This window comes from Crocuta crocuta, unplaced genomic scaffold, assembly GCF_008692635.1.
Source record: "Crocuta crocuta isolate KB4526 unplaced genomic scaffold, BGI_CrCroc_1.0 scaffold231, whole genome shotgun sequence".
Taxonomy (NCBI): domain Eukaryota; kingdom Metazoa; phylum Chordata; class Mammalia; order Carnivora; family Hyaenidae; genus Crocuta; species Crocuta crocuta.
The window spans coordinates 7,368,570-7,392,147 of NW_027528357.1; the positions used below are offsets into that span (position 1 = coordinate 7,368,570).

The 23,578-nt window shown below is 40.7% G+C and overlaps 1 protein-coding gene across 1 annotated transcript in view; it reads left to right on the top strand.

The window, feature by feature from the left end:
- Positions 1-5,285: 5,285 nt before the first annotated feature.
- B4GALT6 (beta-1,4-galactosyltransferase 6) overlaps positions 5,286-23,578 on the top strand; it is a 65,880-nt gene continuing 47,587 nt past the window's right edge. The window contains exon 1 of the mRNA XM_077753834.1: positions 5,286-5,571. Within this exon, the coding sequence (XP_077609960.1) occupies positions 5,457-5,571 (115 nt within the window). The 5' untranslated portion in view covers positions 5,286-5,456. The remainder of the gene's footprint in view (positions 5,572-23,578) is intronic.

Genomic DNA, 23,578 nt, shown 5'->3' on the forward strand with positions numbered 1-23,578 from the left:
TCAGGACCTCAATATTCCAAAATTCTCTTCTCAGACACAGAAGCACTGAAATCCTTTATCAAATTTACCTGAATCCTCTTTCTCACTTCAATGTTTAACCATTTAAACTCTAAAACTGTCTTAGTCACTAAAAGAATAGATGGAGAAAAGCCTAATAATGTCACATATGATAAAAAAAAATAGATAGAAAAATTGCCGATGAATGTCCTTCATTAAAAATTTATTCTGTATTTTAGATTTCATATTTTTTATTACTTTTGGCTGCCACAGGTATAGGATTGTTGATATGATAGAAGAACATCTTACTAGCATATTAGCTTTTATCTATGCATTTTATCTTCTACTTTTATGATTCATTCACCTATGAAGATGGCTCTTTTGATAAAATGCTCTGGGTAAATTAAGGTGAACTAACTTGGACTCCTTGTTATACTACTCAAAGGAATATATGTAATCATGTGAAAGGTTAAGAGTATGTTGATTGATTCACTCAATAATTATTTATTGCCTTGTTTTTGTACAAGGTTCTGGGGTACTACTGCATGTCATCAAAATAGAATCATGCTCAGGAAATGATTTTTTAAAAAATTCAATGAACTGGGTCAAATAATAGGAGTGGTTTTCTTCCCCTTCTTTTTAACATGTCTATATGTGTATCAATAAGAAAGGTATCTCTCAAAGTTACCCAAGACTAACTGCTGTTTAGAATTCAAGGCAGCTCTGGGAATATGGTCATTGCCTTGTCTGTTTAGCAGCCAGGCTTATGGACCCTCATTCTAGGGCTGGTTTGCTCACCTGGTATGTACAATGGCCACTTGTCCTATGCATCTGTTTATATGTGTGCTAATACTTTGATTTCCCTCAGCTTTCTGGGGACTGCAGGGGACTTGGGTGATGGAAGCCTCAAAAAGGAAGAGGAAGCCTCCTACATTTCTCCCTGGTGGGTGCTTAAGTAACATCCCTTCCCATGGAAGGCACAAGGCACTACCTTTTATGTGATCCAGCTGCTCTTTCAGTTTTCTATCTTTGCTTTTCACTGTCTGTTCCTCCATCTCCAACCTCAAGTTTTCCAAACACATTCTTATTCCATCTGCCATGGGGAGGTTTCTTTCTCTAGGCAGCCTAGGGGCTAGTCAGGGGCACTAGCTGGCAGCTCAGATTCTCTTTAAGGCAAAACTAGCAATCTGTTGAATAAACTAACATTATGCTGAGAAAAAAAGGATAAAGCAAACATAATCTATTAAGTTTTCATTCTGACCCATCAATTGATTGAACTAGACAGATGGGCCTTAACTTTATGCACCACATAGTACAATTTAGAATCTTTGTGACACAGATGTCTGAGACAAAATTAGTAAAGATAATTTGAAAGATTTTTTGGAAAATTTAAAAAATACACTAACTAAAACATTTGCCCCAATAGACAAATCGTAATCCCTTTGAAACTGGAGCAGGTGTGGTTTGTGGAAAGGGCACTGAATGAGGCTGATAACATCTTGGCTCTGTGCCCAGCTCTGCTACCTTATTACCATGTGACCTCAGGCCAGATATTGCACCTGACTGAGCTTTAGTGACATAATAATACTTGCCAAATGTACCCCAAAGGGATGTTGTGAAAATGATAGAAAGGTGGTTTGAATACTTCAAAATGCTATAGGGCATTCTTATGATGGGAAATAATGGTTTTGGATTTAGGACAAAAGGGTTTAGGCAGTTTGAAAGGAGTATGAAATTTGGGTCAACTGCTGAAGTAGAGATTGTTATTACTACAGCGGTTTTCTTTTTAAATGTTAACCACAATATGGTATCACCCTATATATAAGATTATTAAAATCTCCCTTTAAAGTGATTATGTTTGCTTTCAAATTTGTTTTAAAATTTCTTTAATACAACATAAATCAGATATAGAAAAATCTGCTGATTTTTCTCAGCAGAACTCTGACTATATTTATAATGAACATCAGTGGGGGAAGTGGGCTTTATTTAAGAGAAGTATCTGTGCCACAACAGTATCTTGGAATATATATTCCATTTCACAAATCACACCAATGTCTAACTCTTATACAATCTATATTCCAGTCATGTAAGTAAAAAAATTCAAGTGTCTAAGTGTAACTCATCAACCCAACAATTTTCTTTAACTGAATATGAGATGCTAAGACCATGTGTTTAAATATATAAAATTACCATATTTAATCAGTGGTTGTAATATGGAGGTCTGAACCCTAACCAACCATAAAAGTGAGATTCTATGTGTTTTCTTTCATTCCTTTCCCCACCCCCCCACCCCCCCCNTTATAGATTTTTATGCTACCAAGGTTGTGAGCAAATCCCAAACCCTTAGTAGATATTGTTTATCCTCATTCAGCACGGACCAAGTAAAATGTCATCCACCTCATCAAACAAGTACATTTTTCTATTCTGTTGTAATCATAATCTCAGTAATATATTTCTGATTAATATACATAGAAAGCCATTAGTTTTAACTTATTCAGTTTGAGATGCAGATATTTAAGAGCATGGGGCTCTCATAAACAGAAAATAATAAAAGGAATACTTGGTGGTAATACATGTAGAACACAGCAGTTAAATGAAATTTACTTGTGTCTTACTAGTGTTAAGTTTTATCTTATTATGTTTAAAGTCTTACTAATTTTATAAAATTAAACTTTGATAGTAAAAATTAAACTTTCTGCAAGGTCATTCCTCTGCTGTGGGCTTTACCTGGCTCCTGAGGAAGTATCAGTTGATAATCTGGGCTTGAGAAGGTTTGGTGAGCATTTCTTGAGCTCTAAGTATTCCATCGATGTTTGCTTTACAAATGAGCTGAGACCCTGAGGCATCCTTCAGACTACTGGAAACTTCATGGGTGACTCAGTAGGAAGTTTGGTGTTTAGACAGAAAAGAGATCAGCATCACCCTTTACTGTTGGCAGAGTGTGATCTAAAAGAGATTTTTTTAAAAAAACAAATTTAACAAATGTTTTAATTGTGCTTAGTAGGTACTAGGCTGCCTCAAGCTCTTTAAAGGTATTAGCTCATATAATTTAATCCTTACAATAACCCTAAAAGGTAATATGATTATCTTCTTCAGCAGATGAAGAAATGGAGGCACAGGGAGCTTAAGTAAACTCTGAGGTCACTTGATCAGAGTTACTGGGATTCTACCCCAGGATCCCTGGCTCCAGAGGCTAGGCTGTTGATGCTCTTTGTGACCGGTGATTAAAGAGCTCACAGGCACACCAACTAAGCAGGTTTTCTGGTACACTGCTTTGCTCCAGAGGGAACCAACCAGTCTTTTTCTTTTTAGAACAAACTAGTCTTTTTAAAAAATGTTAAACGTTTAATTTAAACGTTTGAAAAATTTGAAAATTTTTCTATAATTAATTTTTTTCTTTTTGAGGTACAGTTGACACACAATCTTTTATTCCTTTCAGGTATATGCAACGATCGCCACAATAAGTCTCGTCACCACCTGTCTCCATGCATAGATACAAATTCTTTTTTCTTGTGATGTGAGCCTTTTAACACTTACTCTCTTAGCAACCAATCAGTGTTAATAAGCACTGTGGTGAACTTGAAAGAGATACCAGTGGCAGTAATCTATGCCAGCCAGGCACATCTATACATAGATGTTGGATTTCTTAAAATAAGAATCAATTTCTAAGATGTTAGATATACCTCCCTCTTAGTTTTATAATAAAGTTTTCTAATAAAAAGCCAACCTCACCTGAGACCTGGCCATTGCTAAGCTGGCAGCTGAACTGGTACAAATAGATGAAAAGTCAGCAGGGTCTGAGAAAGAAACTACAACTTTGCTTCCTCACTGTTCATGGATTTCTTTTGTTAGCAAAGACATTTTTTAAGTGAGTTTTATACCGTATTTAATGTGGCTCCATTTGTATTTCACGTTTCCCTTAAGCATCTAAAACTATTACAAAACAGCGTCATTTCCTTTCACATTAAATATCCAATCAACCAGAGAAGTTGAGTAACTTGTAGGTATCCCGAAAAACAAAATATTAAAAAATGAATTGGAACTTGGCGATTCCACTAGGTCAACGGTCTAATGGGATGTGAGAGAATCTGTTATGTGCCAGACATTGTGCCTGGCATTTTACACAGTTACCGGGCTCAACCCCACAGCCTTGCAAAGTGGCATCACATTCATCAGTGAGGGCACAGAAAAGAGGCTTGCAGAAGGTAGTAGCTTGTCATGAATTTCACAGTTAATAAAAGGCCTTAGTGAATTATAAATTCAGGTTCAGGCTCCACGTAGCACAGTACTATTTAAGAGATGATCCAAGGCCTGGGTATCTTGCTAAGAAGGTACCAAGTTTCCTGGCAGTCAAATGATGGTTCGATACCACCGCGTCTGGAAATAGTGAGCAAATCGTGGCGGTAGGGTGCATCCAGCCATTTCCAATGATTAGTTGCAACAGAAACACCTTCGTTGGAAACACAAACGTTGGAAAAATGTGATACAGCTAAGGATCCGGACTTCTTCACTTGGCTAGCAGGAAGAAGCAGCTTTTGAACAAAGGGGAGACCAAGGCCTAGGAGGGGGGGATTAAAACAATTTGCCTACTGAAGCTGGTTGGTGCTGCAGCACGCAAGGGCCAATTGGCTGCACAGAAGTCTCCGCCCCGCCTGAATGGGTATAGCTACCGTAGGACTAGCCAGGGCTCACCTTCAGATGAGAGGGCAAGTCCTATTACAATGGAGAGACACAGATCCATAACACATCCTGACAGTATGTTTCTATAAGAAGTGCGGGATGGAAGGTTTCATTAATCCGGGACTGAAAAAAGCCCTGGTTCCCGGAGCGTGGTATTTTGGGAGGAAATTAAACCATTGAAGTCCCCTCCTTGAGATACCCTTTTCCTTCCAGGTACATCATCCTTCCTCATCGATCCCTAGGGGCAAGCGTACCCGAGGCTCAAGACCCGTCCTCAGCCTCAAGCAGCGCGGAGGTCCCCGCGGGGCTGGGGCCGCGGTGACGCAGGAGGCAGCAGCGGCCCGGGCCGCGGCGCAGGGTGGGGGCAGGTTGCTCGGCGCGCTGCGGCGCCGGCCAATCAGGAGGCGCGGTGTTCCGGGCGGAGGGCGGGGAAAGTGTGGGTGGGGACCTCAGGATTCCTCCAGNCAGCCCGCGCTTCTCCCCACCTGCAGCCCCTCCTCCCGTCGCCGCCGGGCGGATACAACGCGCGTCCTTGCTCTTCCTCGGCCTCTTCGGGTCCCGCTGTCCCCGGGTCCCCCGGCCTTGCCTCCCTTTTCCCTCGTCNTCCGCTCCCTCCCTCCCCTTTCGTCCTTCCCGCTCCAGCCCTCCCCACAGCCCCCCCGCGCGGACCCCGTGGCTGTCTCGCTATTCTTAGCACATTCGTGGAAGTTGAGGGCCTGGATGGTGCCCCCAGGTCCGGCCTGAGAACGCAGCCCGAGCTGCTGGCCGGGAGCAGGAAGATGTCTGTGCTCAAGCGGATGATGCGGGTCTCCAATCGCTCCCTCCTTGCCTTCATCTTCTTCTTCTCCCTCTCCTCGTCCTGCCTCTACTTCGTCTATGTGGCTCCGGGCATCGGTAAGCACTGAGACACACCCTCCCTTCTCGGTCACACCGAAGGAAACGCAGGATGTTCGCGTTTGGGGTCTGGAAGGTGGAAGAACAGGGGCCCGGCAGAAAGCATTTTATTTGAAAGGTTATTTCAGGCGTGTCAGGTAAACTGCTTGGGGGACACGGCTTTGGTACGTTGAGTTTCGTTTGTGCCCGTTTAAATAACTTAAAAGACTGCATTAAAGGGACACAGCAAAATTAGGGGTGGTGACCCCGGATGCCCTCCCTGGCCGCTTTCTAGAGTATTCATGACAGCGTCACTCATTTAATATCAGGTCCTTTAAGCTTAAACTCAGTGCTTAATCGTAGTTTTATTCCTATCCCCTCAGATATAGTAACTGATTGTGAAAATATGATGGAGAAACCGACCACAGGGAATGTGATTCAGTTCAAGAATGTGTGTTTTCAAGTGTTCTAGGTCACTTTTTTAGAATAGGGTCAGTGAACATTTCTGCCACACTTCAGGAATTTTTAGGCGATGAGTTTTCTTATGAAAACAACGCTCCATTATTTAGTCGGCTTTTCTAGGGTAGATAGACTCTGCTACCTGTTAGGATGACTTCTGAGATAAAATAATGATTAAAATGACAATTTTGCAGGATAGTTTGTAGTTTAACATTTTAACCTTTATCCTACTTTGGGCCTTTGGCCCAAATACACTTTTTAATAATCTACTTGGATTGGTTTATTAAATATTCTAATTAGTCAGCCCCCTTTGGTTGAAAAGGTGCCAGTGTGATCTCCTAGTGAATAAAAATTAGGAACCTCATAAGGGTATTAAAACACATTGTGCTTCCCAAACTTTTTCTGAGCTTTCCCTGGTTATTCTGTATTTAATGTTAAATATTTATGGTACGTATTTAATGTTAGTGCATATAGTGTAAAATATGAGTTTAATGTTAACTTAGTATTAATATGGGTCTCCTGTTACTTCTTTTTAGACACTGGTTGTCTTTTGAGCCAGTGCCCTTTCTCTCTGGGTCAGCCAAAAATGTATGGCCTCTTATACAGTGAAAACACCTGCAAAATTTTGAGATGGACTTATTATCAGGATATTGTCCTGTGTGATAATAGATTATTTTAACAACTTGCAGGGGAGAAGGAAGAAGCAAACCTTATTAAGACTTCTATTTCCTAAAACAGAATCACAATGTGACTTTTTCTTGATTAAATTTTTGGATTCAAGTAAGATGTTTAAACTCAGATAATGATGCTTGAGAAGACATACATTGTTGAAACCTCGATGTATCCCAAAATAGAAGTTTGAGGTTAAAGTTTGAAGAGATATGAATAATTTAAAATATTATTTTCCTTTAATGCAGTTTTTTCTTTAGGCTAAATAGAAACCCCTGGACACCTGTAGTAGAAATGACAATGGTAGCTCAGTGGATTTGAGAGTAGTTAGCCAAAATATTTGGTGGCTGTTCTTAAAATCTTCGGCCATTTTGGAAGTCATACAAATTCACTCTTCATGGGGCACCTGGATGACTCAGTTGGTGAAGTGTCTGACTCCTGATTTCGGCTCAGGTCATGATTTCATGTTTGTAGGATTGAGCCCCATGTCAGGCTCTGCGCTGACAGCACAGAGCTTGCTTGGGATTCTCTCCCTCTCTCTCAGCCCCTCCCCCATGTGTGTGTGCTCTCAAGATAAATGAAAAAAAAAATCAACTCTTCATTCTGTAGCAATTTTTACTTTGTCATGTAGTTTTCTCTTTAAAGGTTGGAAATCTTTCGGTGATGTTATTTTATCAGCTATGTAACTTGGAGAGGTTTTGGAGAAAAAAATTTTTGCACTTAGGCAACAATGTTGTTTCTCAGTATTTTGAGTAACTTGTTGAAGTTATGTTACTCCAAAAGCTAACCAAAGGAAATAAATTCTAGCTGTTGCTTGTTAGTCATTCTTTTTTCTTGGTGCACTGATACATTATCTATAGATTCTTAAAATTCAATTGATGTGAAATGCTAATACGTTTTTCTTGCTTATATACTTAATGTTTGTCATAACATTATGATATGTCATAAAAAATTTGGCAATTTTCATATAGACAATTAGGTTGACACAGTTTATTTTATTTTATTTTAATTTTTTAATGTTTTATTTATTTCTGAGAGAGAGAGAGACAGCGTGAGCAGGGGAGGGTCAGAGAGAGAGGGAGATACAGAATCTGAAGCAGGCTCCAGGCTCTGAGCTAGCTGTCAGCACAGAGCCCAGCGTGGGGCTTTGAACCCACAAACCGTGAGATCATGACCTGAGCCGAAGTCAGACGCTTAACCGACTGAGCTACACAGGTGCCCCAGGTTGACACAGTTTAAACTACTGTTTTTGTGGGTCTTATAATTTATAAGTTAAAAAAGTTGATTAAAGCCAGTTAAGAAGAATGAAAACCAAAACGTATGAAGTACCATCAATGTGTTAAACCGTATCTATTTCCCAAACCAAGTATTATTTAGCAGAAAAAAAAAGGCCCTTTATTTTTCATTTAAGTATTGGGAAGCCATTTTCCAAAATTCACATTTTTGCCTGAAAGCTCAAATTTTATCATTGGCAACAACTTTTTTTTTTTTGAAGTGTTAGGCTCACTTTGTTCATTTTTGGGAAAATGTAGGTATAACACAAGAGTCTAACCATAGTTTGTCAGTTCTTTAAAATAAAACTGATAGTTTGTGTAAAATGTGGCTAGGAACACTTCCCATTTCATGACATGTTTCTTATTAATGAGATGCACCCCACACTGACTAGGTTCTTATAACTAATATGCATGAGGTGTACAGAGAATCTTCTTGAAATAATTCATATTATTTTTCAGTTTTTTAAAATTAATTTTGAGAGACAGAGGGGGCTAGAGGAGCAGAGGGAGGGGGAGAGAGAATCCCAAGCAGACTCTGTGCTGTCAGCAGGGAGGAGGTGGGGGGGGTTGGGGGAAGCCGGATGCGGGACTTGAACCCACAAACCGTGAGATCATGACCTGAGCTGAAATCAAGAGTCTGATGCTTAACTGACTGAGCCACCCAGGCGCCCCTGAAATAATTCATGTTTTAGCCTGAATTACATCTTGGGGCAAAATTTTCTTGTGACCAAAATATATGTTGTTTAAGAGAGTACTTTTTGTTGATCCTAAATAAATGTTTCAGATCTCTTCCGTTAAAAAGTTCATATTGTACCTATCCACACCAACCTGTTGAGTAGACATTAATTATATTTTCCTGCTTTTCCTGTCCAGAGACCTATTTTTGTCATGCGCCTTCCCCCAGGCAATCAGTCTGTCATTTTTCAGTTCCTCTTCCTCAGTCTTCTTTACCTGTGTTTCTCCCTCCCTCCCTTTCTTCCCTCTGAACAGATAGGACCACACAGTTGTGTACAGCATGATCCGTTTTGTTTCCGGTGTTTTCTCGTGTTCAACAATTTTTTTGGCTATTTGGGAGATAAGCTACAATGAGTTCCATAAACTTTAAGCTCATTATTTTAAGAATAATTCGAAACATTTTCCTTGAAATTTCTAATTCATGCCAGAAATACAGGGATACTCTTTATATCATGAACTTTAGTATCGAGGGAAATTGGTCTGCAGACTCCCGCTCCCACAGGAAGTCCATAGACTGCTTCCCTAGCCCACCTGGCACAGTCAGGAGCCATTAGTTGTTTCTCATTCTCTTTCTGCTTTTGTGCAGGATTGCAAAAAGATGAGTGTGGTTTCCCCCCAAGATCTTGACCTGGCTGGATTGCCAGTGGAAGTCCATGTAGTGTGAAACAATTTCTGTTGTAACTTCCAACACAGCATGCGTCTGTCTTCCTGCTGTAGTATAAAAGGAGAAGATGCGCTGACTTAGGCATTCATTCAGCAAACACAAATGGAGTACCTCACATAGGCTGGACATTGTCTGAGGCACAGGACATAGATGACTAAGACACAGTTACTTTCCTCATGCTACGATGGGATGAGCATCAGGAGAGAGCTGTAGCCAGTCCTGGGAAAGCATACCTGGTGGAGTGTGGGCTACTTAAGGACTTTCAGAGGGAGCTGGTGTTTGGAGCAGGCCACGGGGAATTTTCTGGACTAAGCAACAGGACAGCATGGGCAAAGGTACTTACAGAAAAATAGGACTCTTTCCACCTGGCTACCACTTAGGGTGTGGGATGGCAGATTAGCCAGTATTTTGGTGTTGAGGGCCCCAAAATTCCTGGCAGAGAGAAACTGGACTTGACTCACACAGGTTTATCAAAGCTGTCTATGATTAAGAAAAAAGTGGATGCGCCTATAATTAGTGGGGTAGTATGGCGGTGAGGATTGCATAACTCCTTTGGGAATGGGGTTTCATGTCTACCTGACTCACCAGAGGTTCTGACCTTTCCTAGACATGCTGACAGGCTGCTTTATTCTTTGAGTCGAGGTGGAATTTGGTTGGGGTACTTTGGTCTGAATTCCTATGGGCCCTTTAAGGAATTAGCCTGGCAAGTGCTTTATTAGTTTGAGCCTCTAGGCGGTTTGTGCTCTGTTGCTACTGGTGTAGCAGATGGGTGGTCAGGGTGTGGGTGTATATGTGTGCAAGGGTATGTGGTATGGGAGAGGGTGGCTTAGTTAGATCGTTGCTGAGATCCCCGACCTTTATTTTTTTCTAAATGTTTATAGATCAAATTGACGCAATTTTTTTTCCATAAGAAATCATCTCAGTTGTTTCTTACAATAGTATCCATTTTCAAAGCGTTTATACATTTATCCGATAGTTTCATTTCTACCGGTTTTTCCTAAATGTTTAACATTGATACTCATTAACTTTGTGTGTGTGGGCGCGCGTGCGCGCCTGAGTTCCTCTTGGCTAGCTCAGAAGGTGGCAAGTTGTCCTGCAGCTTTCTTATCGTTGCCCTCTAGCCTCCTGGCCCTGGCTGTGTAAGCCTGGTTGGGTTCTTTTTGACCCTTATAGTTTGCTTTGTGTGTCAAAGGTCCATTGGGTTTTTCCTCACCAAGTTCCCTGACCTACATGGCTCCTTTTAGGGTTTCTTTTGATTTGGGTCATGGTGTCAGCCGTTTCTTTCCCCTCGGCCTTTCTTTGCTGGTCACTTCATCCCATGCTCAAATATTTGTCCTGGGAGTAGCAGGAAACATGTGAAGTTTTGCAGAGGGGAATGATGCAATCCTTTGTTTTAGGGTATATCTTTTAGCGTGGAGCACGGCGATAGAGGGCAGGATCAGCGGCAGGGACACCAGGTAGGAAGTTATTTCAGTAGCTCAGACAGTAGAATTTTAGAACCTGATCAAGGTCATAGATCCAGACAGAGTTGAGAGGGTGTGAGTAGTGACAGTGAAGGAAAGAGAGAAGCTTTAGGAGGGTGCTGTATTCCAGCTTAGACAGCCAGGTGGCTGGTAGGAAGTATAGAGAGGCATGTGCTTTGAGGGAGCTATTTTGGTTTTAGAGAGAGTGAGTTAGGATGCCTGTGGGATATCCAGGAAGAACATGTCAGTAAGTAGGAAGATGCACTTGGAACCTAGGAGAGACGTCTAACAGGAGAGTGATTTGACTGTCTTCATCATATAGGTAAGTGGTACTTACCTGTTTCTCCCCAACACACCTGAGTGACAAAACTAACTCCTGCAAGTAGAAGTAACTCATGTTTCCAGTCACTGTTAAATAAGGGGTGATAAGGATTAAATCAAAACATGGAGGGGGACTTAAGTGTAGTTTGAAAAGTTTCCCAAAAGGCTCTGTGACCCTGTTCATTCCTCAGTCTCAGATAGGCAGTCATTGTGGTTGACATCATGGAAAGTTTGGATGGCCATTCAAGGAGAGCTTGTGGAAGCTGAAGAGAAGATAGCCATGGATGAAATCTAACAGTTCAGGGCAAGTGGAGAAATAGAAACAGGAAAATGAAGGGGGAGAGAGATCATATGAATGAAGTGAGGCCTTTGTGAGTGAGTGAGTGAATGAATGAATGAATGAAAAATGATGACTAGCAAGACAAGTGTTGCAATGGGTTAATGCTTAGAAGGAGAATTCCCGATTTGGTAAGTAGGAAGTAAGTAGGGAACGGATTACAGCATGTGAGCTGGGAAGACTTCATACCGCAAATGTTTGTCTCTACGGGACACTGTGGTTCAGCATTGAACAGGACACACATGGTCCCTGTCTTCACAGACCGTAAAGCCGGTGAGAAATCCTTACAGCTGGAGAATAACTATTCTAGAGTAGAGGGAATACCATTTCCTGTGGGTGCACTGGTTGTGGGGTGGCACTAAACTAGTTTAGGCATTACGGAGAAGATGAAGATGACGCTGAGTCATCTGATGAAGATGAAGCTTAAGTCAGGTAATTAAAAGCTTAGCTTGGGGGAAGAATAGTTCATGCCGGAATGGAATATTTGAAAGCTAAGAGGTGAGGGAGAAATGGAAAATTAAAAAAAAAAAAAAAGGTATGGGCTAAAGCATAGAGTACAGAGAGGAGTGTGGGCTGATGCCAGAGAGATAAATATGAGTTCAGTCAGAGTGATCCTTGTAAACTGGGTATGAGAACTTGGACGTTAACCTGAGGAGAGTGTCAAACCATTGAGCTTACGTTTTAGGTAGGAGAGTGACGTAATCAGATTTGCATTTCAGAAATATTTAGGCAGTACTACTATGAATGGATTAAAGGGAGCAAGATTGGAATCAGGGAGAGCAGATAGAGTGAGATCAAGGGTGTAGTTACATTAATTTTGGAGGTGGGAGAAGAGAGAACATAAAATGTTTGCTGTAGCAAAAATTAGATGGATATGGAGGACATTAAAGGAGTTCATACTTGATTAGGTAGCTGTCTTGGTTATCTCTTTAGAATGAAGGGCTCCGTTTATTTGATCAAATCTAAGTAGAGAGTGAACTGTTTCCTAAACTAAGTTAAGAGATTTGGTTTCTGCCTTGGCAAGTGCTAAAGGCTTAGTAAAGAATTGTTGAGTATCCGAATGTTTCTAATTAAATCCCTTCTGTTGGTAGGGCAGCTCCTTTGTTCTCTTAACAGCTGACAAATCAAAACCATTGAGATGTTGGATGTTAGATACCTTGGGAGATTATGGAAGATGAGCTGGGAATTAGGAACTGTAGAGAAAATTGGATTGGTCAGCATATTAGTTATCTTTAACTTTGTGAATTACCCCCAAAATGCAGGGGCTTAAAAGAACAAATACGTATTATCTCATAGTTGCTGTGGGCCAGGAATGTGGACATGGTGTGGCTGCATGCCTCTGGTTCAAGTTCTCTCAACGAGGCTATGGAGTATTGAGTGTTGATTATTGCTGGGGAGCCTTCCAAGTTCACCCATGCAGATTGGGCAGGATTCTGTTCTCTGAGGGCTGTTGGGCTGAGGGCCTCAGTTGTTAGTTGGAGGCCTCCCTCACTTCTTGCCACATGGACCTCTCCAGAGGCCAGCTCACAATCTCATCACTTTTGCCATATTTTCTTAGAAAAGAGCCACTCAGTATGGTCTACAATCAAGGGAATAGAAGGCATTCTTGGAAACTGCCTACCACAGTCAGATTGCCATCCTTGAACAGAATACTTAACTCCACTATGTTGTTTCAGTATATGTGAATCTAAATCCTATGGGCTCATGAGAAATGAGATATATTTGTTTTTGTTTTTTGTTTTTTAATTTTTTTAAATGTTTATTATTGAGAGAGAGAAAGAGAGAGAACACAAGCAAGTGGGGGAGGGGCAGAGAGAGATGGAGACAGAATCAGAAGCAGGCTTTAGGCTCTGAGCTGTCAGCACTGAGCCTGATGCGGGGCTCAAACCCCCAAACCACGTGATCATGACCTAAGCCAAAGTCAAATGCTTAACCTACTGACCCACCCAAGTACCCTGAAATTAGGTATTTTTGAAGAGAAAATTGATTCATTGAAATCTGACAAGGCTAAATACCATTCTTCATGTTATTCTCTCATGAATACATTTGCAGCCTATTGAACAAGGTGGCACCATGAGATAAGTGATGTATTTATTCTGCAGCAGTGTTTACCATTACTGCCTTTTAATGTTTATCGAAGGTAATAATAGACACATCTATGGATACTTCTAAAAGGGAGACTCTTAATCTAGGATTGTAGTCTCTGTATGGCAGGTATTCCAAATACCAGTTGGAATTTAACTGAGAAGAGGATGGGTTTTTCTCCCAGGGCAGTGTTATGTATGGTGGGTAATTTCCTAGCCCATCATGTGGCCAGGCTGTTTATCACAGGATGTACTTACAAGGCTTGTCAGGGAGGACACTTGGTGGTCAGAGCAATGGTTGCCTCTTCCCCACTGGAGCCTCTAGGTTTGTTCTTTTGTTCAAGGGCCCAGGGCCTCGGGAACCTTAGACATAGAGGCCTTGGTGTCTCTGGAGCCAAAGCTTTGTGTGAAAAAGTCACAGGAGAGAGATCCCAAGTGTAGCCCACAGCCTCACTATTGGAGCTCCATAGAGTTGTCCCTGCCACACCCCGAACCCTGTGCTAATGAAATAGTCTTGTTGAGAAGGCAAGACTGGCTCCCCAAATTGTTACTTGTCCAAAGTCTCACACATTGTTATTGGAAGAGCTGACGTAGATAGTTTCCAGAAGAGCTGAAATGTACAGCTTAGGGTATCTGACTCCTCCACTGTGCCTGAGTTGAAGGACCTGATTGTTGTTGCCCTGGAAGATGGTTTGGGGGAAATATGAGCTCTCTCTTCTTCAGCTTAAAAGAGGACCACATAGAAGAGAGATGAAACTTTTTTGGATAGCCTTAGATAGCCCTAAGGGCAGTTTAGTTACAAAGAGGCAGATTTAAAAAAAAAATTTTTTAACATTTATTTTTGAGACACAGAGACAGAGCATGTGGGGGGGGGAGGGGCAAAGAAAGAGGGAGACCCAGAATCCCAAGCAGGCTATGAGCCATCAGCACAGAGGCCAACACAGGACTCGAACCCACCAACTGTGAAATCATGACCTGAGCTGAAGTTGGACACTTAACCAGGCACCCCGTGAAGCAGATTTTAAGAACCCACGCCATTCTAACTGACTTGTCTGTAAACAATGAAATAAGTGCCTCATAAGCATGTTTTCAGGCCAGGGGTGGATGACCACCTGTTAAGGCTGGAGAAGGTGCTTTGCTTGGGAGACTGGGCAGACTTCTAATAGCCTATTAAACTCAGTTATGCTATGTTAACCTCCGCAGCACCCTTGCTCACCCAGCCTAGGGCAGACCTGCTCCTCTACCTGTCCCCACCCCGCCTCCACCCACACTGCCTTTTAGAACTTCCTTTCCCTTTCAAGCCTGCATTTCATGTTTGTCTTAAGTAAGTGTGGGGGTGGATGGGGAGGCTGCAGGGAGACTGTGGAAAGAGGTGCATTGCAGTGATTTTTCTAGAGCTTGGATTTCCTAGGTCACTTTTGAGAGTTCCCAAGAGCACTGATTTGTGCACTATTCTCCTGGTCAATTTTCCTGGCCACTTTAGACCAAGCTGGCTGTTGTTACCACTGCCTCAGACTACAGTTTACCAGTTTTTGTTTTTGTTTTTAATTTTTAAATGTTTTATTTTTGAGAGAGAGAGAGAGAGAGAGAGACAGCGTGAGCAGGGGAGGGTCAGAGAGAGAGGGGGACACAGAATTGAAGACGGTCTCTAGGCTCTGAGCTAGCTGGTCAGCACAGAGCCTGATGTGGGGCTCAAACCCACGAACCAAACCGTGAGATCATGACCTGAGCCGTAGTTGGACGGCTAACCAACTGAGCCACCCAGAGGCCCCTGCAGTTTACCAGTTTAATCAGAATAGTCTGTCCCTGCCATCTGTGTCATCCTTTCCCCCCCTTTCCCTCTGAATCTGTTTTTCCTTTTTTTTTCTTTTTAATTCCTGAAGGACACAGTGATTTAATATTTAAAAGACTGGTTTTTTCCCATTTTTATCTTTTGTTAGAATAATAACAAAGAGAATACTATACAGGTAATATTGTGATTTGAGGTGAAGATCAGGCCAATTCAAGGTTAAAAGTCGGTTTTCCGAGGATACCTACTATGCTATTAACACGCCTTTGAAAAATTTAGAGTTTATTCCAGTTAGTACTAGACATTAAAAATTCTTTTTTAATGTTTTATTCATTTCTGAGAGAGAGAGAATGACAGCATGAGCAGGGGAGGGTCAGAGAGAGTGGGAGACTCAGAATCTGAAGCAGGCTCCAGGCTCTGAGCTAGCTGTCAGCACAGAGCCTGACGTGGGGCTCGAACCCATGAACTGTGAGATCATGACCTGGGCCGAAGTCGGATGCTTAGCCGACTGAGCCACCCAGGCGCCCTAGTACTAGACGTTTTTACCTCATGTCTTAGATTCACTGAAGAATTTCAGGTAACATCTCAATTTTATTTTTCTCTAGTATGTAAATCCTGTATTGAGCCAACTTGATTTGTTATGTTTCATCAGCATATTTGTTTTTAGTCATATCAAAACTTGGCAAAGTTTGGTTTAAAGCTACAGCAAAAACCCTCCTCAGTTAAAATAGGAAAGATAGCTTAACGGATGTTCGTCAGCAGTTCTATTTTTGGCTGAGTGGCGTAGCAAAATGTTTAGGAAAACATACTTAGTAATCTTAAATCTGAAATTTGTAATTAACTTTTTTTTTCCTCCAGAGGCATAATAAATATGGCTTTTTGCTTGCATCTATGTTTTCATGATTAATTACTCGAGTTTGTGAAAGTCTTTGATTCAACCAAATCATTGTGCGATACCATTATACTAGGAGGTAAACATAGATTCTTCCATGTCTGAATGAACTGTGCATAAATTAGAAAGCTGTGTAAAAGATGATTTGTTTAATAGAAGTTAAACTAATATAAAAGGAAGTTGTAAGTTTTTGCTTGTTACAAATGTATTTTTAAAGAGTTACTATAGGCCGTGGTTTTCAAATTTCAGTGTGCTTCAGGTGGTTTGCATAAAAAAACTAAAGCCTTCCTAGGCTTTATCACCTGAGATTCTGGATCTGATTCTGGTTCATTTTTAATATACATCTTAGGTAATTCTGGACTCTGGGAACTTTATTTCTGACAAATAACCCAGCTGGCAAGTGAAAAAAAAAATTCAGTGCTTGATAGGTTTACCTCTCTAAATTAATCATCTTATATCATTTGATCCTTCATAGGAGTAATCTTACTTTTTAAAAACTAGATTAACTTGTTTATAGCATCCTGTTTTACTGGAGCTGGAGATGGCTGTCATGGTGAAGAGTTTTTTTCCTCCAGAATAGAAATGGATAGAACGGACACATACATCGTTTAAGACAAGGATCATGTGTTTCTTTGTGAGTCTGCACTGACTATGTGACTGAGTTATAGGTGGATCTGAAATCTGTTAATGTTTTTAATTATGAGAAAGATACATTGTAATTTACTTAATAGGAACAGTAAAAGGGATTAAAGTGTTTAATGTTGCATGTTAGTTAGCCAATGATTTAAAAGCATTTTATATAGCATTTTTCTAGAAATGTCCCTTTGTAATATTGTTACAGTTAAGTAGGTATATGAAACTTGTTATTGTAATCTTGATTGAAATATAGGTCGTGTTTTTAACTATTTGAGGTTTCCTAGTGTTAACGTGACCTTATTGAAACCATGTTATATATATTGTCTTCCTGATAATTAGGTTAGTAGCTCAGAAATTATGACTTTTGCAGTTTCCAGTTTGACTCAGAGGAAGAGAAACTGGATTTTACTTTAGTTGAATCAAGAGACCTAAGGTAGAGAATTATAAGGTGCTTTGTTTATTGATTTGAAAATATGCTCTAGCTTTGGAAATCTTTGAAATTCATTTCCCACACTGTCCGCTTCTCTTCTGCTTGTTTTAGAATCCTTTTCCTTTCATAGATAAGTTGAAATTTCAAAAGGTTATTTTAATTGTGAAAACACAAGGAAATTGGGGATGACTGTAAAACATATAGTTCAGATACTTTTCACCTTTTTTCCTCATGATAAAATTTTAAAAAATTCTTTATTTTGAACAAGAGAGAGAGAGTGAGAGAGTGCATGAGCAGAAGAGGGGGAGAGAGAGGGAGAAAGAGAATCTCAAGCGGGCTCCATGCTGTCAGTGCAGAGCTGTGAGATCATGACCTGAGCTGAAATCAAGAGTTGGACACTTAACCGACTGAGTCACTCAGGCACCGTGCGATAGAATTCTTTCGTAAAGATTCATTTCACATTTACCTTATACGTTCTGCAATCATTAATTTTCAACAGTTTTATAATGTTTCCTGGGTGTGTTTATTTATGGTGTGATCTTTTAGTCTGTAAAATCATTAGGTAAATTTCCTTACTGATTAGTTTAAAAATCTAATTGGCTGCATTCTTCCTTCCCCGATTCCCTCATTTCCTCCTCATTTTACTTTTGTACAGTGTGATGCATAATGCTTAAGTCTTTAAGCTCCTGCTTGAGCTTTAAAGAAACATGCATTTATTTTAAGTGAATAACAGTGAACTAAGAAGTGACAGTACGGATTGGTATCTTGTGTTAGTGTTTTCATATTGCTAGGTTCAGAAAACTCAGCTTAACTGATGATCTGATTGTTGCAAAAGTACTTCTGATATTTTAGGTAGTTTACGCTTCTTTAGGATTTTGGTTTTTACAGAGGAATCTCCCCACCCCCGACCCCTTAGTTTCTGGTACTGCATGGCAAATGGTAGGCATTCAGTAAATACCTGTTGAACAAACACATGTCTCTACCCTGAACGTCTTTAATGAGACTGTTGGAAAAGTCCAATTTTATTTAAAACTATTTAATTTTGGTCGGTATTCAAACAGAAATAATCTCCAAAAATAACTTAAGACTGCTAAATTGCAGAGTGGACGTGGTAAAAGCACCAGTTGTAAAGAATTTCTTGTTAATTTTTAGTGTCTACATCAGCAAAGGTGTAGCTGTTGGCTAAGATCTGAAATAGATCTGTACCGTGTCTAACCACAGAATTCATTATTCCTTGATAAAATGGGATTCTCAATGCAGAAGTCTTTCATTCTCTTTATTCGATAGTCAGCCCATGAGTCACTTGAAAGATGGGGAGGAAGTTATTATAAGTTGGTAATTATCTGCACTACAGATTTCCTTGAGCCCGTACCTGCTTTGAATTATTGTCACCATGGTGAGATACTCTGCTTAAATAGTACCTTGACATAAAGTGAATTTGTCTTACAGCCTGGCACAGTCTAGAAATTTGTTACTTTTTAGTTTTTAACCCAGGCAGTACTTTGGTCCTAGGCAAAGTATGAGCAATATTTCATATATAGTCTGGCCTAATTCTGGGGTTTACAACATTATTAACAGGGATAATGTGTTTATCTTTATCATCTTGGATGAGTAATTTCTGGGAATTTGTTGAACAAGGGAAGAAGAAAACCTTTAAGCATCTGAAATAGATACTTAGAAGATTATTGTGAGTTCTTAGCAATTCAGAGCTATCTGATTCAGATATCTGTAGTAATATCAAGGGGCATAATATAGGCAGTATTTTTCTTTTTTCCACATCGTTCATTTCTTTATGTGTTCTGTAGATAATATGGGAAGCTCTAAGTGCCCCTTCTGATTTCCTCCTCCTCTTCCATGCACTAGTTGGAATCTGGTTTATCCCTCTTTTCTCACTTCCCTCAGAACTTCTTACATTGAAGAGTTTTCCTTCTTTTTTTTCTTTCACATGTCTCCCTTTGCTCTGTGACTTTCAACCATTGCCTTTTCCACATTGCTGTCCCTCAGAGTCCTTCAGACCTGTCCTTGAATCTCAGTTTTTAATACCTACCTATGCCAGTTCTGGGTTTGTTTTCTGATTTTATAATGGGGAAAATTGTGCCTATGCCGTGTGGTGGTGTATTAGTTTCCTATGGCTGCCATTCACATTACTACACACTGAGTGGCTTGAAACAACAGAAATTTATTATCTCACAGTCCTGGAGGCCAGAAGTCTGAAATCAAGTGGTGCCAGGGCAGTGGTCCCTCTGGAGGCTCTTGAGGAGAATCCTTCTTTGCTTCTTCCAGCTTCAGATACCTCTCGGCATTCTTTGTCTTCTTGGGCTTGTGGCCACATCACTTCAGTCCCTGCTTCCATCTTTACATTTATTTCGTGTGTGTGTGTGTGTGTGTGTGTGTGTGTGTGTGTGAAAGGTCCCTTGCCCTTTTCTTGTCTGAGCATTTGTCAATGGATTGAGAGCCCACCCGGATAATCCAGGATGATCTCCTCATCTCAGGATCCTTAATCATCTCTGCAAAGACTCCTTTTCCAAATAAGATAACATTTTCACTGCTTCTGGGAATTAGGATGTGCACATATCTTTTTGCGGGCCCCCATTCAACCTGATACATACAGGCAGTTTAAGAATTAAACATAATTAGGGGTGCTTGGGTGGCTCAGTCGGTTAGGTGTCTGACTTCAGCTCAGGCCATAATCTCACAGTTCATGGGTTCTAGCCCCGCATAGGGCTCTGTGCTGGCAGCTTGGAGCCTGGAGTCTGCTTCGGATTCTGTCTCCTTTTTTCTCTTTCTCTGTCCTTCCCCCACTCACACTATGTCTCTCTCAAGAATAAATAAACATTAAAAAAAGAATTAAATAAAATTACATGTATATATATTTACATATATTTGTATATGGCAGGTGGCTTGACCAATGTAGGTACTCAATACATGTTCATTCATTTCCCTTTTCTTTAGAAGCCTGTGCCCCAAGCATTCTGCATCCTGGGATGATTTTGGCAGTTAGTACAGGCATATCTCATTTTATTGTGCTTTGCAGATCATGCAATGTTTACAAATTGAAGGTTTGTGGCAACCTTGCATCGGGAAAGTCTGTTGACACCATTTTTCCAACAGCATCTGCTCACTTCATGTCTTAGTGTCACATTTGGTAATTGTCACAGTATTTCAAACCTTTTCATTATTATTGTATTTGTTATGGTGATTTGTGTTCTTTGATATTACTATTGTAATTGTTTTGGCTGTCATGAACCCAAACTTAAGACAGCAAACTTAATAATCAGTAAATGTGTGTGTTCTGACTGCCTCGCTGACCAACCATTTCCCATCAGTCCCCCTCTCCTTGGGCCTCCCGATATTTCCCAAGACACAACAATATTGAAATTAGGCTAATTAATAATCCTACAGTGGCTTCTAGGTGTTCACGTGAAAGAAGAGTTGCACATCTGTCACTTTAAATGAAAAGCTAGAAATGAATAAGCTTAGTGAGGAAGGGATGTCAAAAGCCAAGATAAGTGGAAGGCTCTCTTGCACCAAACAGCCAAGATGTGAATGCAGAGGAAAATTCTTTTTTTAAAGTTATTCTATTTTATTTTTTAATGTTTATTTATTTATTTTTTGAGAGAGAGAGCAAGGAAGAGGCAGAGAGAGAGGGAGACACAGAGTCCAAAGCAGGCTCCATGCTCTGAGCTGTCAGCACAGAGCCCAACATAGGACTCGAACTCATGAACCATGAGATCATGACCTGAGCTGAAGTTGGATGCTTAACTAACTAAGCCACCCAGGTGTCCCATAACGTTTGCTTAATTTTGAAAGAGAGAGAGTGCGTGTGTGCATGCGAGGACAAGTAGGGAGGGGCAGAGAGAGGAGACAGAGAACCCTAAGCAGGCTCCATGCTGTCAGCACAGAGCCCAATGTGGGGCTTGAACTCACAAACTGTAAGATCATGACCTGAACTGAAATCAAGGAGTTGGATGCTTTGCCGACTAAGCCACCCAGGTGTCCCCAGAAGAATGGTTCTTGAAGGAAATTAAAAGTACTACTATCGTGAACACATGAATGGTAAGAAAGTGACACTATCTTATTGCTGAAATGGAAAAAGTTTTAGTGGTCTGGATAGAAGATCAAACCAGCCACAACATTCCCTGAAGCCAGAGCCTAATTTGGAGCAAGGCCCTAATGCTCTTCAATTCTGTGAAGGCTGAGAGAGTTGAGAAAGCTGCAGAAGAAAAGTCTGAAGCTAGCAAAGCTCAGTTCATGAGGTTTAAAGAAAGAAGCTGTCTCCATAACATAACAGTGCAAGGAGAAGCAGCAAGTGCTGCTGTAGAAGCCATAGCCATTTATCTAGAAGGTCTAGCTAATTGATGAAGGTGTTTCCACTGAATGACAGATATCCAGCATAGACAAAAGAGTTTTCTGTTGGAAGAAGACACTGTCTAGGACTTTTATAGCTAGAGAAGAGAAGTCAGTGCCTCATTCCAAAGCTTCAAAGGACAAGCAGACTCTTATTAGGTAGGGGCTAATATAACAGGTGACTTTAAAGTGAAGCCATTGCTCATTTGCCATTCCCAAAATTCTAGGACTCTGAAGGATTATGCTAAGTCTGTTCTGCCTGTGCTCTAGAAATGGAACAAGAAAGGCTAGATGAGAGCACATTTGTTTACAGGATGGTTTACTACTGAATATTTAAAGTCCACTGTTGAGACCTACTCAGAAAAAAAGGTTTTTTACAAAATATTACTGCTCATTGACAAGGTACCTTGTCACTCAAGAGCTCTGATGGAGATATACAATGAGGTTAGTATGTTCATGCCTGCTAGCAAAACATTCATTTGGTAGCCCATGGGTCGAGGAGCCATTTTGACTTTCAAGTATTATTTAAGAAATACATTTCATAAAGCTTTACCTGCCATAGATAGTGATTCCTCTGATGGATCTGGGCAAGGTAAATTGAAAACCTGGAAAAGATTCACCATTCTATATGCTATTAAGAACATTTATGGATGGGAAGAGGTCCAAATATCAGCACTACCAGAAGTGTGGAAGAAAGGGATTCTAACCCTTGTGGATGACTTTGAGGGGTTCAAGACTTCAGGAGAGGAAGTCACTTCAGATGTGGAAATAGCAAGAGAACTAGAGTTAGAAGTGGAGTCTGAAGTTGTGACTGATTTGCTGCAATCTCCTGATGAAACTTGAACGGATGAGGAGTTGCTTCTTATGGATGAACAAAGAAAGTGATTTCTTGAGATAGAATCTGCTCCTGGTGAAGATGCCATGAAGATTGTTGAAATGACAACAGAAGATTTAGAATATTACACAAACTTAGTTCATCAAACAGGGACGGGATCTGAGGGGATTGACTCCAAGTCTGAAAGTTCTACTATGGATAAAATGCTAGCAAACAGCATCACATTCTACCAAGAAATCATTCATGAAGGAAGAATCATTTCATGTGGCAGATTCGTTGTTTTATTTTCAGAAATTGCCATGGCCACCCCACACTTCAGCACCACCACCCCGATCAGTCAGCAGCCATCACCATTGAGGCAAAACCTTTCATCAGTAAAAAGGTATTACTTGCTGAAAGCTCAGATGATGATTAACATTTTTTAGCAATAAAATATTTTTTAGTTAAGGTATGTACATTGCTTTTTGGGGCACCTGGGTGGCTCAGCCGGTTGAACGTCCAACTTCAGCTCAGGTCACGGTCATGTAGTTCATGGTTTTGAGCCCCACATTGGGCTCTGAGCTTGGAGCCTGCTTCAGATTCTGTGTGTCTCTCTCTTTGTCCCTCGCCTGCTTGTACTCTGTCTCTCTTGCTCTCAAAAATAAACATTTAAAAAGAGGTATGTACATTGCTTTTTAAGACATAAGGCTGTTGCACACTTAGACTGTAGTGTAAGCATAACTTTTATATGTACTGGGAAGTGAAAGCATTTGTTTGACTTGATTTATTATAGTATTTGCTTTATTGTGGTGGTCTGCAGCAGAACCTGCAATGTCTCTGAGATATGCCTGCATCAGTTCAGAACCTTCCAGCTCCACCTCAAATCCCACTGATGTCCCTTTCGGTGGCCATCAGGCAGTCTGGTCCTTGACTTCCATCCTTACTTGTGCCAAGTTCTCATCGCTGTGGCCTGTTCTTCCTTGCACCTCCCCAGTCCACAGTCTTCCTAACCTTACACTTCTGGAACTTTCTCACCATTATTAACATTACTTCTCATCTTCACAATGACCTCAAGTCCTCTCCTCTCTTTTCTTCTGTTCTCTCCACCTCCCCC